This window comes from Rhagoletis pomonella, unplaced genomic scaffold (assembly GCF_013731165.1).
Source record: "Rhagoletis pomonella isolate Grant_MI unplaced genomic scaffold, Rhpom_1.0 Rhpom_scaffold_00003, whole genome shotgun sequence".
Taxonomy (NCBI): Eukaryota; Metazoa; Arthropoda; class Insecta; order Diptera; family Tephritidae; genus Rhagoletis; species Rhagoletis pomonella.
The window spans coordinates 30,670,021-30,685,533 of NW_023458557.1; the positions used below are offsets into that span (position 1 = coordinate 30,670,021).

Here is a 15,513-nt window from a genome sequence, read left to right on the forward strand (position 1 = left end):
TGCTCTGACTGTTTGTGTGATGACAGGAGATACTTCGTTTTGTCCTCGTTCACCACCAGACCCATTCGCTTTGCTTCTCTATCCAATCCCGAGAAAGCAGAACAGACGTTTACTGATAATATCGATGTCGTCGGCATACGCCAGCAATTGTACGCTCTTATAAAGTATTGTGCCTGAGCGGTTCAGTTCTGCGGCTCTTATTATCTTCTCCAACATCAGATTAAAGAAATCACACGAAAGGGAGTCCCTTTGTCTGAAACCTCGTTTGGTATCAAATGGCTCGGAGAGGTCCTTCCCTATTCTGACGGAGCTGGTGGTATTGCTCTACGTCATTTTACACAGCCGTATTAGTTTCGCGGGGATACCAAATTCAGGCATCGCGGCATAAAGGCAACTTCTTTTCGTGCTGTCGAAAGCGGCTTTGAAATCGACAAATAGATGGTGTGTGTCAATCCTATTCTCGCGGGTCTTTTCCAAGATTTGGCGTATTGTGAATACCTGATCTATGGTGGATATTCCAGGCCTAAAGCCACACTGATAAGGTCCAATCAGCTCGTTGAAGGTGGGCCTCAGTCTTTCGCACAATACGCTCGATAAGACCTTGTAACTATGCTTAGAAGGCTGATTCCGCGGTAGTTGGCGCGTATGGCGGGGTCGCCTTTCTTGTGGATTGGGCAGAGCACACTTAAATTCCAGTCGTCGGGCGTACTTGAATAGCTCGGCTGGCAGGCCGTCAGCTCCAGCAGCTTTATTGTTTTTCAGCCGCGTAATCGCCATTCGTACCCCGTCATAGTCAGGCGGTGGGACAGCTATGCCATCATCATCGACTGGGGACTCGGGTTCATCTTCTTCACTACTTTCACCGCTGCTACCATTCAGTAGGTTATAAAAGTGTTCCCTCCACAATTTAAGTATATTCTGGACATCGGTCACTAGGTCGCCATTGTTGTTCTTACAGGAGTTCGCCCCGGTCTTGAAACCTTCCGTAAGTCGCCTTACCCTCTGGTCGAATTTTCGGGCGTTTTTCCTGTCGGCCAGCATCTCAAGCTCTTCGCACTCACGTATTTCGGCCTCTCTCTTCTTATTGCGGCAAATACGTCTCGCTTCCTTCTTCAGTTCCCGATCGCAGCGTGGCCCTGTAGGCGGAATCTTTTTCTCTGCGGCTTCTTGACATTCCTCATTGTACCAGTTGTTCTTTCGGGCTCGCTGAAATCCAACGTTTCTCGTTTCGATCTGGAGACAGCCATGTAGCTTGGTGGATGTTCTTATGCTGGAACCTAGTACTACATATTGCCATATTTCGGGCCCCGGCGAAGTCGATCAGCCTCAGTCCGTTATCGGACGTTTCGTCGTGGAGGCTGAATTTTCCGACAGTGGCGCCAAAGATCCCTTCCTTGCCCACCTTGGCATTAAAATCGCCAAGCACGATTTTGACATCGTGTCGGGGGCAGCGCTCATATGTACGTTCCAAGCGCTCATAGAAGAGATCCTTGGACGCCTCATCCTTCTCTTCAGTCGGAGCATGGGCGCAGATGAGCGAGATGTTGAAGAATCTAGCTTTGATGCGGATTGTGGTTAGACGTTCGTCCACCGGGGTGAACGCCAGTACTCGGCGACGGAGTCTCTCTCCTACCACGAATCCAACACCGAATTTGCGCTCCTTTACGTGGCAACTGTAGTAGACGTCGCAAGGCTTCACGCTTACTTTTCCTTGCCCCGTCCATCGCATTTCTTGGATGGCGGTGATGTCAGCCTTTGTCTTCCCGAGGACATCAACCAGCCGGGCAGAGGCACTTTCCCCATTAAGGATCCAGGTGCATACCCTTAAATCATAGTGCTTTATACGTTTGCCGTGGTCGTCATCAGAAAAAGGGGGTCTCATCCGAGGCTGTTTTTTTTCTTTTCATTGGGCGGGATTTTAACGTGGCGGGACCCAAACCCAGCGCACGCGAAGTTTTACGCCTTCTCACTTTAGCTCGCTCCCAAACGGGTGTTTGGTTGCTACCCAGAGGATACGTGGATATAAATATCCGGACGTTGTGAGCTGCGATTTGAACCGTACGCACAAGAATCACTTCTGGCCACTCCCAGGTGAATGGCAGTCAAAATTTTTCCACTTCTGCGCACGGAACAGGAGTTACAGTTTCTTCAAAATTGCTACTTTTTCTGCGTTTTGTACAAAAAAAATGTTATATAATCAAATAAGAATTAACAAATCAGGCTCAACTGGTCTCTGGCAAATATTGTAAGCTTTCATAAAAAAAAAGTAAAAAGTAATCAAATTAAGTGAAAAATGAAGGCTCCAGTGAATTACGAACACTAAATGCCGGTTTTGAACCACTGTGCAGCAGGGGTTTTATCTTCTTTCAGTGGAGCTGGAAACTCAGCGTGCAACACGATCCTGGGCACAACTTTCCCTTTGCTTTATAGTTTGTACAAAGATTACCGATTAAATTGAAACTCTTAAGTGGGGTGAGAAACAAACTGGCGAAGGTTTTTTTTTTAATTTTATAAGGGACGTTTTTATTTTTCATATTCGGCTTAAAAATTTACCTCTGAAAAATGCAGAGCTGATTTAAAGGACAGTTTAAGAAATAAAGGACAAAAGGCGTCCTTTATTTTGAAAAAAATTATAAAGGACACGGGGTTAAAATAAAGGACTGCCCTTTAAAATAAAGGCCGGATGGTCACCGTACGTATAGTAGAAGAGTGCCGTTGGTGTAGATTGATGGCTCACTATATTCGATGGCTTCGATGACGTTGCTGTACGGAAGGACTTCGATTTCGCTTATTAGTTTATTTATTTCCTCTTTATTTAATAGATTACTCTTGACAACTCCTGCTTTGGCCATTTGACCTGCTCGAATCAACTCGTTAACGTCCTCCTTAAGGATCGCTACCTTGTGCTCTATTTCCTGTGAAACTTTAGCCAGGTGGTTGCGTTCCATTAACAGCCTGTAATAGCTCTTGAGTTTTCTTGAATATTTCAGAGTTTACTTTATATTGAAGGTTGTTATTGGTTACTAATGCGTCTTGGCTCCGCAGGACTTCATCCCAGTCTAAGGCGTCAGGTGTGCCAGCAATCCACTTCCAGGCTGACCCAATCCAATTGATTGAACGCTTGGATCTTTAGGCTTAGGGCCCTTCAGCTCGTCGAGTTGAGTTTGAGTTTTCTCCAACTGATAGGTGATGACGTCAGTGATAGCGTTGGTCTCATTCATCCTAGAGCTTTCATAGCTTAGACGATTTAAAATTTTATCATAGCGCGTCAAGTCGATCATGTGGACCAGTTTAAAATGTCCGTTGACTATCGAACCGTACCCATCTCGAACGGTTAGAACAGGAGAATCTAGGTTGAATACAACGTATGCTTGTGCGGTTGCACAGAGGCAGATTCTATGAATTAGATTCAAAATTGTTAACTTAATCCTACTTTTACCTCCTAGATAGCTTAAAATGAACATCGTAAATAATTTTCTTTTCAGGAATTGAATTTAACTTTATTTCTTTAAATTACTTCGAAATTAAATTTTTAAGTCAAATCGAATACAGAACACTTTATAATTAATCATTTGGATTTTTTTTTTTGAAGCGTGTATGCCGAAATTGTTATCAATAATCCTACAGTAACAATTTAATGTAGTAATTATTTCTTAATAATAATAACGATAAGGATAAGGGATATCAGGAATTCATGGGGACCCAGGTAGTGATGTTAACGGTGGATTTTTTGACGATTAATTTGTTAGTATTTAATTATTAGGATTAGTATCATTAGTACGGGGTAGTAAGTTCGGCTAATAATTTTAATTTTTATATTTTTTTTTTGCTTTTACTTGTTTTTGCATTAGTTTCTGCGTGTTAGTAAGTTAGTATTTTTTTTTAACTTTTAAGCAGGTTAGTGGTTATTTTTGTTTTTATGGAATGCTTTCCTCTTTTTTTTTTTTGCATTTGCATTTGCATCATATTTGCATGTTCTTTTATTCTTCGTTAATTTTTTTATTCTTTGGCGCGTTTGCGCGAGATGTATTCTCGTATACATTTGTAACTTTTGCTTACTTATTTAGCCGAATGTGTATTTATGGTTTCTTTGCATCGAACTATAGGTATTATTTGTCTATGGAAGGCCCGCGTTGGTCCCTTTTAGTCATAAGCGTTTATAATTGCAAATGACCTACTCATGGCACGGTGGCTTCACGCAAACAAGCAGAAGATTACCATGGGGGAGTTGAACCACCTCGAATCTGCCATCTCACACCACTGAGCGAGGTGGAATTGAACCACTATGACTTCATCGACTACAAAGGCATAAACGCTTGCATTCCGAACCGCCGGATTCTAATAATCTTAAGCTTCTCATTAACCTTTTGTCTAATGTTATCTTACACATTTTTTATATCTGCTTTGTGGAATTTTTTCCCACTTTCAGTTACTATTGTCGCATTTCTATTTTCTGAGATTGTTTCTTTTTTAAATAGAGGCCTTTGTTTCCCCTTTATTTGTCTGTTTGCTATGAACAGAGTATCGCCACTATCATATTCTTTGGATTGCGAGCGTTTTGAATTGATCCTTACATTTCTAGCTTCTTGCTCATGTAGTTCCAAAGCTTTGATATTCTCGTGCGTTTGATCCCCAAAGTCCCTTAAACCTTGGTAGTTTACCCTAGCTGTTCTGTTAAAGAATATATCTACCGGTTTCCTTTTTGTTATGGAGTGGATGGTATTGTTGTACCTATCTACGACTATCGCTACCCTCTACTTGGGAGTCATCATAGGAAAGTCGTTAGAAATGCACCGATAAATTTCAATAAGGGTTGAATTCAACCTTTCTACCTGGCCATTGGCTTCACTCCGTTGTGTGGGCGTCTGGTAAATTTCAATCCCGAGAGATCTAATGTAATTGAGAACGAGTGGAGTTAGAAATCCCCTCTCATTGTCCATGACCAAGATTTTTGGCACGGAAAAATAATGTAAAACTTCAGTAAGTTTCCTTCGGATATAAATGGATGACTTATTCTTGATAGCGAATAATTTTGCGAATTTTGAAAACTTGTCTACACAGCTCAGAAACTTCCGTTTTTCAATCTCAAAAATATCCATGTGAATGATCTCGCATGGGTAGCTGGGAATCGGTGTCGGCTGGAGGTGAGGCTTAGCCGGATGCCTGTCATATTTATTAAGCTTACACACTTCGCACTGCCTAACATAATCCCTAATTTGCTTCGACATACCTGGAAAGTAGTACTTTTCGAGAATCTTCTCTCTATTTTCTTTCGGATTCCTGTGGGCTCTGCGATGCTCTTCCTCGATTATATCGAAAATTCTATCAGGGATGGTCACGTCTTCCACTAGACGCTGAGTTATCCTGATCCTATACCTGTGGAAATTATTAGCATACACGTTTTGCAATAATTGGAGAAATTCCTCAGGAATTTTTATGCCATTTATAACATTAGGATTAAGGCATTCTTTAAGAATTGGAATAACGTTTGAACTGTCGATATTTGGTAAAGAAATAAAATATCTGCGGTAGCCATGAGGCAGTTGCTCATGGCATCGAGATTCCTGACCTACTCTAAATATTACCTGATTTCTAAACACGTTTATGGGGGCCTCGACGTGTGGTATAAGATCGGAATTATCCTGAATTGTTGCTACCTCATCACTATTTCCTATTTCGCTTCCTGACGGTTGAGCCACCGCAGAATCCGTTAAGACGTTGAGTCCGGTCTTAAGACGGGAAAGGGCATCTGCGACCACATTAGCCTTCCCTGGCTTATAAATTATTTCACAGTTCTATTCTTCGATTCGTGCTTTTCACCTCTTTAGTTTTGCATTATAATTGCGACATTTGGCACCGTATAAATACGATCTCAAAGTATCTAATGCCCACACTATGGCTAGCATCTCCTTTTCATTCGTAGCGTAGTTTTCCTCGGCCTTGTTTAGAGAGCGAGAAATATATGCAATTGGTTTGTCCGTACCCATATCCCCCTGGGATAGTACTGCACCAATTGCGTAGTTTGACGCATCAATGGTCAAATTAAAAGGCTTACCAAAATCAGGAAATGCCAGGACATCAGCGGAAGTTAGAATACGTTTTATGTCACCGAAGGCTTTCAAAGCCGCACTGTCAAGTTGTATTGCTACTTTCCTCGGTGCACTGGCTTTTATTTGTGCATTTTCCGGCGCGTTAGATTTGTCATGGCTTAGCTATTTTTGCGAAGTCACGAACGAACTTCCGATAGTAGGAGGTCATCCCCAAAAAGCTTTTCAGGTCTTTCAAATTGCATGGTGGCAGCCTCAACCTTTGTTGGGTCAGGACGAACTCCTTCGGGAGTAACTAAATAGCCAAGGAATTCAACTTCATTTTCGAAAAAAACATGTTTTATCTAAGTTTGCCTTTAAATTTGCCTCTAAGAGTCTTGAAAAAACCTTTTCTACGTTGTCTAAATGTTCGTCCGCGTCTTTTCCAAATACTATAATGTCATCAACAGGGAACGGATTTTATGGAAATTGTCTTTTTTTCTGCTAAAGAGATAGAGTATATTCGATTAAGAATGTCCACGATTTAGCTTTCTCTGATTCCATATATACATATTTGATGTTGCCTTTTTTTTGCCTTTTTTTGCCTTTTTTAAGATATTTGCCTTTTTTTTTGCCTTTTTTAAGATATTTGCCTTTTTTGCCTTTTCTACCTTTAAAAAAGTGATTATAGCATTTACAATTTTTTTTTTAAGATTAAAAAATATACACATGCCCATGCGGCTTATAGAAGCGGAGGGACCTCTTGCCAAACTGGTATTGGAAAAATTCAAAGCCGTTTTCTCGGCTAACGTAGGCTTAGAGACAATAAGGGGTGTGGATAAAATTGTAAAGGGCGCGGAAAACGCCCTTAATCGTGATAATATGAACGTTTCAAACGTTCCATATTTAAATTGGGCTCCACTTATATCACCTTACGTCGAGCGCACATTAGTACATTCAAGGCTTTTCTTCGCGAAAATCGAATGAAAATGCTGCCAGAAAACTTAAAAATGCATCTTGTGGTTCAATGTTACTACAACTATACAGATTAAAGTTTTATGAGTTAGAAACTCGAAAGGATAAAATAGTCAAAGATTCAAAGTACAAATTTTTCATATAATGAAACTAGTTCATAGTTTTTCTCTTTTTACTTGTAATATAAACATTTCTAAAAAAAATATATTTTTTGATTGTTCTTCGTATTTTCTGTCTTTTTTTAGTGCCTTATTTTGCTTTTTTGCAATACCTTTTTTTGCCTTTTCCTGCCTTTTTCGCTATTTTATTTTGCCTTTTTTGCCTTTTTTACAATACCTAGTGCCTTTTCCTGCCTTTTTCGCTATTTTATTTTGCTTTTTCCAGCCTATTTCGTTACTTTATTATGCCTTTTTTTATAGGTTTTTAGGTCCTAAAAATCCGTTCCCTGGTCATCAATATAGACATAGCATATTTTTCCAATGTATTGTTTCAATACATCGTCAATCATTCTTTGGAAAATAGCGGGCGCGTTTTTCAGTCCAAAGGGTAGACGTAGGAACTCGTATTTTCCGTTCATCGTTGAAAAAGCGGTTTTAGGTATGTCTGAGTCCTTCATTGGTATCTGGTGGAAACCAGACGTTAGGTCTATCGTAGTATAGTAATTAGCCTGTCCGAAGCTACAAAGTGGTTAATGTCAGCCTGGGATAGGATACGTGTCCGCTATTGTCACTGCGTTCAGCCTCTTATAGTCGATCACCATTCGATATTGCTTTTCCCCATTGGACTTTGGTTTTTTTGGCACTACCCAAATTGGTGAGTAATAAGGACTTTTTGATGGTCGGATAACACCCTCGGAAAGCAGTTCATTAACCTGCCTCTCGACTTCGTCTCTCACACACGCTGGGTATGGATAGCTTTTGCTGTATATTGGCTCGGGGGGTGGAGGTTCTTATTTCGGCGCGAACGCTTGTGTCTATAAACTCGTTCCCATTCAAGGGCTCGAAAAGATTGGAATATGTCTTTAACAGAATGTCTATTTTTTCGTGAACTTCAGGAGGCATTTCCTTTCCCAATGTAAAATTAACATTACAGGACGTGCGCGCCTTAAGCGGGATTTTGTAGTTCCCTATTTTTAGTAAGTTATCCTTCCTATCTTTTACAGCACCCAACTCTCTTAGTGTGTCATCGCCGATGATTCCACTGAAACTACTTAGAGTTGGTAACACAAAGAATTCGAACCCACTTGAGTTGCCTACATTTTCAAATAACTTAACTTTTACCTTTTCCTTTATAGGAATGGAACCTCCAACAGATGCTACGTTAATAGTTTGTTTTACCGGTATTGTTTTGGTCGCTATATCCTGTCTAATGAAATTCATATTCGCACCGGTGTCGACTAAGAAATCTAGCGCGCGACCATCGGGTGACGTATGTTCTAGGTATGGTACGCTAGATGACCGGAAAATAGAAAATCCTCGGAATTTTCGTCTTTTGTGGGTTCTTGGTCTTCGACCTGCGCTTCACCTTCATCTGGGACGGTATGAAATAGTCTTTGCTGTTTCCGAGGTAAATTATCAGAGCGGGCACAGCGTTTGAAGGGGCCTGTTTATATAATTAACGTTAAGCGTTTGTACCGAAGGATCTACCTCCATCTTTTCCACGCGAGAACTCGAGGAGTTATTTTGGTTATCCTCTCTCCCGGAAGGACGCTCGTTCTTCAAGTACTGAGAACGTTTTCTTGTGAACGCTATGTAGGTTTCGGCGGTAATTGTGGGGGTTTCCTACTCTGCGGATAAAATCTGCTCGGAAAATTATTTACCGGCACCACCACGCGATTATTAGAATTATTTGAAGAGTGTATCGCAAAACTTCGGAAATCGACATTTTGGATTTCCAGACACGCCGAATAGGCCTCTGTCAGGGTTTTAGGAAGTTGTATGGGGATCATTCTATACATCTCCCCATTTACCCCGCGTATAAAAACGTCGAGTGCGCGGTTGCGGTAAGTTTCCACGAGAACTTTTACCGTTTCGTCCGTATAGGACTCAGTTTTAATTTTATTAATTATGAGGGAGAACTGATGGTTTACCTTCGCATAAAATTCGTCGATCCTTGATCCCTTCTGTTGCAACTGGTGTTCAAGGGTGCGAATGTCTCGCTTGTCTGCGTAATGCAGAGGAAGACATTATTTAATCTTTGCCCAGCTCCTGCCAAAATTGTTGTAGGGTATTAAAGCGGAATCAGCAGCACCACGCACCTTCTGCCTAATATGTTGTAGAATTACACGATAGAGCGGTTTCCGCTTTACGACTTCAAAGTCAGAGAGTATTACCTCCACCGAATGAATCCAGGACACGTATTGCACTGGGTTACCATCAAACACTTGTAGTTCCTTGACACAGTCAGGAAGCCTACTAATATCACGTATTTCTGCTTCAGTCGTGGGGCTTGAGCCACTACCTCCTCTGGTGGTTCTACTGGGCTACTAGTTCCTAGTGTGGTAGCCCTGGAGCTAGCGTCTATACGCGCCACGCGCCTTTCTAGAGTGTTAATCTTCCCCAGAAGGGCGTTGACAGCCCCAGTTAAATTCGTGACAGTGGTCCTCAATAGAGGTGTCAAACTATCGATAGTCACACCATCGATAGTTTTGATAGTTTTCAGAAAAACTATCAATATTCACGATGGTCTCGAAAAAAAACAAAACTATCTATAGCACTATCGATAGCTCTAAATAAGTTAGGTTGCTTTGTTTTTACAGGATCATAGTGAAATAAATATTATCTTATAAAAGTTACAATCATTCAAAATTAAGTAACTGCTTAGCCAAAATACTTCTCTTTTTAGAAAGTTTAAAAACAAACACAAGTTATACAAACAAAACAGGATTTACGATTAACATATGTATGTATAATTTCAAAAAAATTGGGAGAGATGATCGATAGTCCTACTAAACTATCGATATTTTCGATAGTATATGAAAAAACTATCAATGAGTATTGATAGTCTAAAAAAATTCAAACTATCGATACTATCGATAGTGCTATCGATAGTTTGACAACCCTAGTCCTCAAGTCCTCCATCCTAGAAATAGCAAAAAGATAAATTCGTATATACTTACAAGACACGGAGAATTGGCATTCGGTAGCCAATCTGATCCCTTGATTAAATTATCCCTTAAATTGTTTAGTTGGTCTATATCCTTTAATTTATTACTTTATTAGTCCTTTTTTTCCGTATATGTTTATTCTTTTAAAATTTTTTATTGTTCTTGGGAGGTTTACACTTTTATTTGTATAACTTGTCCACACTTTTCACACTACTGGGTCCCTGCTCGGGCGCCAGTTACGGACGTTCAGTCCGTATAAGTCAAAAAAAATTAATTGGGCCAGCCGCCCAAAAGGAAACACAGACTAGTTAAGAATTCACTTAGGTTTTATTAACACTTAACTCCTTACGACTAAGTCTAACACTAACAGGTCTATTCTGCGCGTTACCAAAGATTTTGTAACCGGGAAATTTTATTACCAAAAAATTTTACCAGTTTTTGTCACCGCGATTCTAGGAACGTTGGTAATGCAGTTAAAATATTCAGCGATTCAGCTATGAAGAATTGTGCAAATTCTGGCATTGCATATTTCACGGGGCAATACTTTGTTACCAGCTTATGAGATGGTAACAAAATTTACCGGTTATAAGAGTACACAGAATGCGAAAAGGGTTTAAAAATTGACGGGAACTTTATTTACCGGTTACAAACTTTTTATTACCAGCGCAGAATAGACCTGTAAACGTACTGTATGATAACCCGTCCCGAACTGGCTGCATGTTGTGGCCGTTGCTTGCTTGCCCCCTTCGTTCTCTGGCAGCGACGCAATGGTTGCGTAACATGTTTACTACCTATTGTCTGAGACTGGATTTGGCCTTGACTTCCCACGGGTGCATTATGGAATGCAGGTGGCAATGTCTCCCGTTACACTATGAAAAAAGAACAGTAGACTATGCAAGCAAAATGTCGTTTGCTCACATTTAGTATAGGCCTACATATGTACATACTAAACTTCTGCGCAATTCCATTTAAACGGCCTAACAAGACATCCGATCGCCGAGCAAATAAATATATAAATAAATAAATAAATACTTTCCCTCCTTTACTCTCATCGTTTGGGTCAAGTGTGAGTAAGCATAAGTCAGTTTCTTTCTGCAAGCGTAAAGCAAGACGCGTAGAGTATTTACTTTGCCTTCCGCAACTACTGCGAGTAAAAGGTATTTAAGGTATTTGCAAGTAGAGTACTCTACTGGCAGTACTTGAGTATTTTCGAAGAAAACATACATTTGTGGTATCTGAATAAAACTAAGGACAGGAATGTAGTGGAGCGATGAAGAGAGCGACGAGCAAAACGTACTTTCAACTAAAACGCTGATATACATACCTAAGTACATAAGTATGTATGTGCATATCTCAGTGGTGCACACGGGAGTCTCCGGGAGCTACTCGGCTTTCACATACAAGTAGTGTATGCGCACATGAACGAAAGACACAAGATCACGCCTTCCCGAAAGAAAGAAAAATGTTATTTTCTAGCTGTTGAAATCTCGACGCCATCTTTGTTGGAAGAAGTAAACAACGAAGAGAACAAAAAAAACCGCGTAATTGTTGAACGCATGAATAATCATTTTTATTATGCAAATTCTTCTATAAATCATGTCGTTGTGTTAAATTATTCTTTACCTTATGTGTGCACACGTTGTCACAAGCGAAAATTTAGAAAATTGCAGTAAAAAGCCACCACCAAATTGTAAACAACGAACAAATGTAAACAAACGGGTAATGTCAAAGTCGCCCAACTTTTTTCCTAAATGCGATTATAACGGGCTACTAAGAAGAGGGCGTGATCTTGTATTTTTGGTTCATGGTATGCGCTGCTACCGAACTTATGCGCCGCTAGCAGCTAGGGATGTCAGTGGCAAAAATACATCGATGTTTTTCTTTGATTCGATGCATCGAAATGTACATCGATATTTTTCGATGCATCGAAGGGCATACATCGATGCATCGATTTGCATAGGATTTTTCAGATAATGTTTCACAACAAAATACGTTATTAGCAAAGTTGTAGAAAATTTGAAATAAATTACTGCAACTGAGCTAATTATGTTTCTAACGGGAATTCTTGCAACCATTTAAATTTTTTGGCCAAAGTCACTTCTTTTTTTTTAACAATTGAAAAACTGGAATGACGGTTCAATGTACCGTAGATGTCAGTTTTCAAAAAACATCGATACATCGATGCATCGATACATCGACTATTTATACATCGAGTGGAAAATTTTCGATGCATCGAAGCAAAACATCGATATTTTCGGTCAGTTTGCGTTTGTACTTCATGCTGTAAGCAGAGAACGTAAAGTATAGAGAAGGACCAAGACGGATCAGCGTGGAAACTGTCAAATACCAAAATACTGGCGAAGCGCATTTAAAGAGCGGCAAGCCAGAGACAATCGAATTTTAACAGAGCCCAGCCAGAGGCAAAATATATTTAACAGAAATTGTCTCATCAAAGCAAATGCATATTTTTCTTGTTAGAAATGAAATGCTGATGGCTTTTTACGTTTTTACAACGCTTTTATTGTTCTTTAAATTGGTTAATTATTTAAAATAAGTGCATGCATAGGTCGAAATATGTAATATGTACATATTGTGTACATGCATATGTATGTGAGAAATATAATTTTGTGAATCTAAAATGTGAAAGTTATGCAAATATGTAGTATGCAATTGGCAAATTCGTTGGTGATTTGCCGTCGGCATTTGGGTTGAAAAAATCGACTTTTACTTTTTTACCGATTCATATGGTAGATGCTACGCTATTTTCAACGCAACAAACCGCAGTTTTCTAGCTGCCTTAGTTTTTCCCCAAATTCACTTTAAAGATGGACACATTGACCAAAAAACACAAATGCGCACTGATGTCGGCATTAAAAGCGAAGAAAATCGGTTTTTATATTTTTAACGATATGGTAGCTAATAGGTACGCTGTCCTCAATGCAACAAACTGCAGTTTTCTAGCTGCCTTAGTTTTCTCACAAATCCACTTCAAAGATGAATATATTGATAAAGAACGTACAAATGCATTGATTGCACTGCACGTGTTAACTTCAAAGTTGTTTTTGTCGAAAAGTTATTTATATTGAGAAAAACTGTGCATTATCATTTTTCACTGCTATATTCGTATTATATGTAAATAATGGGGCATATGCATAGTTAAAATAAAGCCGACTCTAAAGTTAGTTACAGCTTTTTCATATCACTTTCAGTGGACTAGGCATCTGTGAAAAAAAAGATGCAACTAACTTTCTTATTTGGGACTGACAAACTTAAACTTAGAGTAGACTTTATTTCATATACGAATAGGTATGCCCCAATAGTTTTGGAGTCCAATGAAAATGCATTTCCCCATGCATACGTATGTACATACGTACTCCATTAACTGATAACGTTTTTACATGCATACATATATGTATATGTATGTATGTGCATATTACTGCCAAAATACTACGCCCATACACACAAATGTACATATTTACAACTCATTGCACATAATTACACGCATACTCACATACAACAATAACAATTTCTTGCATAATCGCATGCACGTATTTCTCAAGGCCAAGTAAATTCATTCATAAAAATAACCGCAGCACATCTCCCCGCAAATTCATCTCCAACAAGCTCAACTTTTTCAATCCGACACAAAAATTCTAAAATCTTAAAATGAAGAAATCTCGGCCAGCCAAGTGAAAAGTGGCAACTATTTCTCTATATCCAGTAAAATAAGTTATCTCGAATTTTGGAAATTTTTGGTAATTTTTGGCAAAACACTCTATTTTTATGTTACATATCAATATTTCAATCATTAACTAGTTTTCGAGATGTAATTTTAATAAACATTAAATAAAAGTGTACGTTTTCTGCAGGAAAATACATTGATTTTTTTTTAAATAACATCAAAACTTCTAAAATCGCAAAAATATGTGGTTTTATCGGAAGTTCACAGATGTAACGTGGCAACTTAGCTCGTTTTCATATTTTTCGGTCCGAAATTGTAAAATTTTTGTCCATGCCGCGCCACAATTTTTGTACAGGTGGGTCAATGTGCCTTGAACAAAATTTATATATATACAAAAAAATTATTTTATTTATTTTTTAATATTAAAATTTTCTATACTTCAAAGCGTTTATAAAAATATATTTACATATATGCACGGACGATTTTTAATATTTTTCAACCGTAAGCAAATCTTCAGTACCATAAAAGATTCAAACACATCAAAGTACAAGCAATGCAAAGTCCAAGCTAGGGGTACTCCACTGTACATGTGTATATGAAAATATGCATGTATGCGTGTAAAAAATGCCAATTCCAGTTAGTCTTTAACCCATTTTAGCGGACATAGTTTTTTGGTTCCAGCTGTTAATAACACACTATTTTACAACGCCTTTTATGTTTAATCTTCATGAAAGTTACATGTATCGTCGAAAACATGGTTACAATCAGAATTTTAAATTAATTGTTATTATTCTCCATACAAAATGTACAAGTTTTGCTTTATTAAATGCAAAGTTGTGCGAAAATCTAAATATTTCGCAAACGTAGGGTTAATGGTTTCGCGCACGTGCCAATCTGGTGCCGATTCGCAGAAATTGAATAATTTGTGTGGATGGAAGCGGCGAGGGGAAGACGAAAGCAGATCAATCGTATATATGTATGCACATATGTACATTTAGAAATGAATACATACTTACATTTTTACGCGTTTGTCTTTTTGGCAGAATGAAAAAATTTATGACAGAAATAATTTCATTGAGCTTATTATTTTTATTTTATTATTTAATACAAATAATACAACTAGCATACATAAATGAATTTATATTAAACCTGTAAATAAAAAATATCTGTAATGAAATAGAAGAAATTGAAATTTAAAATTATTTATTTACATATATCAATTTGATGGTTAAATTTATTAAAAGTATGTAAATAAATATACAATTTTAATGAAAATGTTCATAACTGTCTGAAAAAAAACAAAATTAATAAATTATAATCTGAAATAAAGTGAAAAATGAAGAAAACTTAATTGATAAAAATATAAAAAAATACGGCAGACTTAGTTTCTACCAGGAAACATTTGGTAGATTAAGCCCCCACACCCAGCGATCGGAATACAATCGCTTACGGCAAGGTCTCTGCCACGTGGGGGAAAAATATAAATATGCACACGAGTAGCGAAACTGCCATCCATCCAATGACCGCGTGCTCCTCACATTGCGTTTCGTTGCATGTTTCTTCAAGATGACGATCTTCTGGACATAAATCCCAGTCTAAATTTATATCATCGTCATCTTCGCAATTGGTTCCCTTATTTTCGAATCGTTGACGAAGTATTTTCATGGAGATCAACCACGCGACAATATATTGAACGTCATGTGCAGACGGATGGGTATTAATAC

At 38.6% G+C, this 15,513-nt stretch overlaps 1 protein-coding gene across 1 annotated transcript in view; it reads right to left on the bottom strand.

The window, feature by feature from the left end:
* Positions 1-3,059: 3,059 nt before the first annotated feature.
* The window catches only part of LOC118736171 (integumentary mucin C.1-like), a 32,514-nt gene continuing 20,060 nt past the window's right edge, over positions 3,060-15,513 (bottom strand). The window contains exon 4 of the mRNA XM_036466266.1: positions 3,060-3,396. Within this exon, the coding sequence (XP_036322159.1) occupies positions 3,060-3,396 (337 nt within the window). The remainder of the gene's footprint in view (positions 3,397-15,513) is intronic.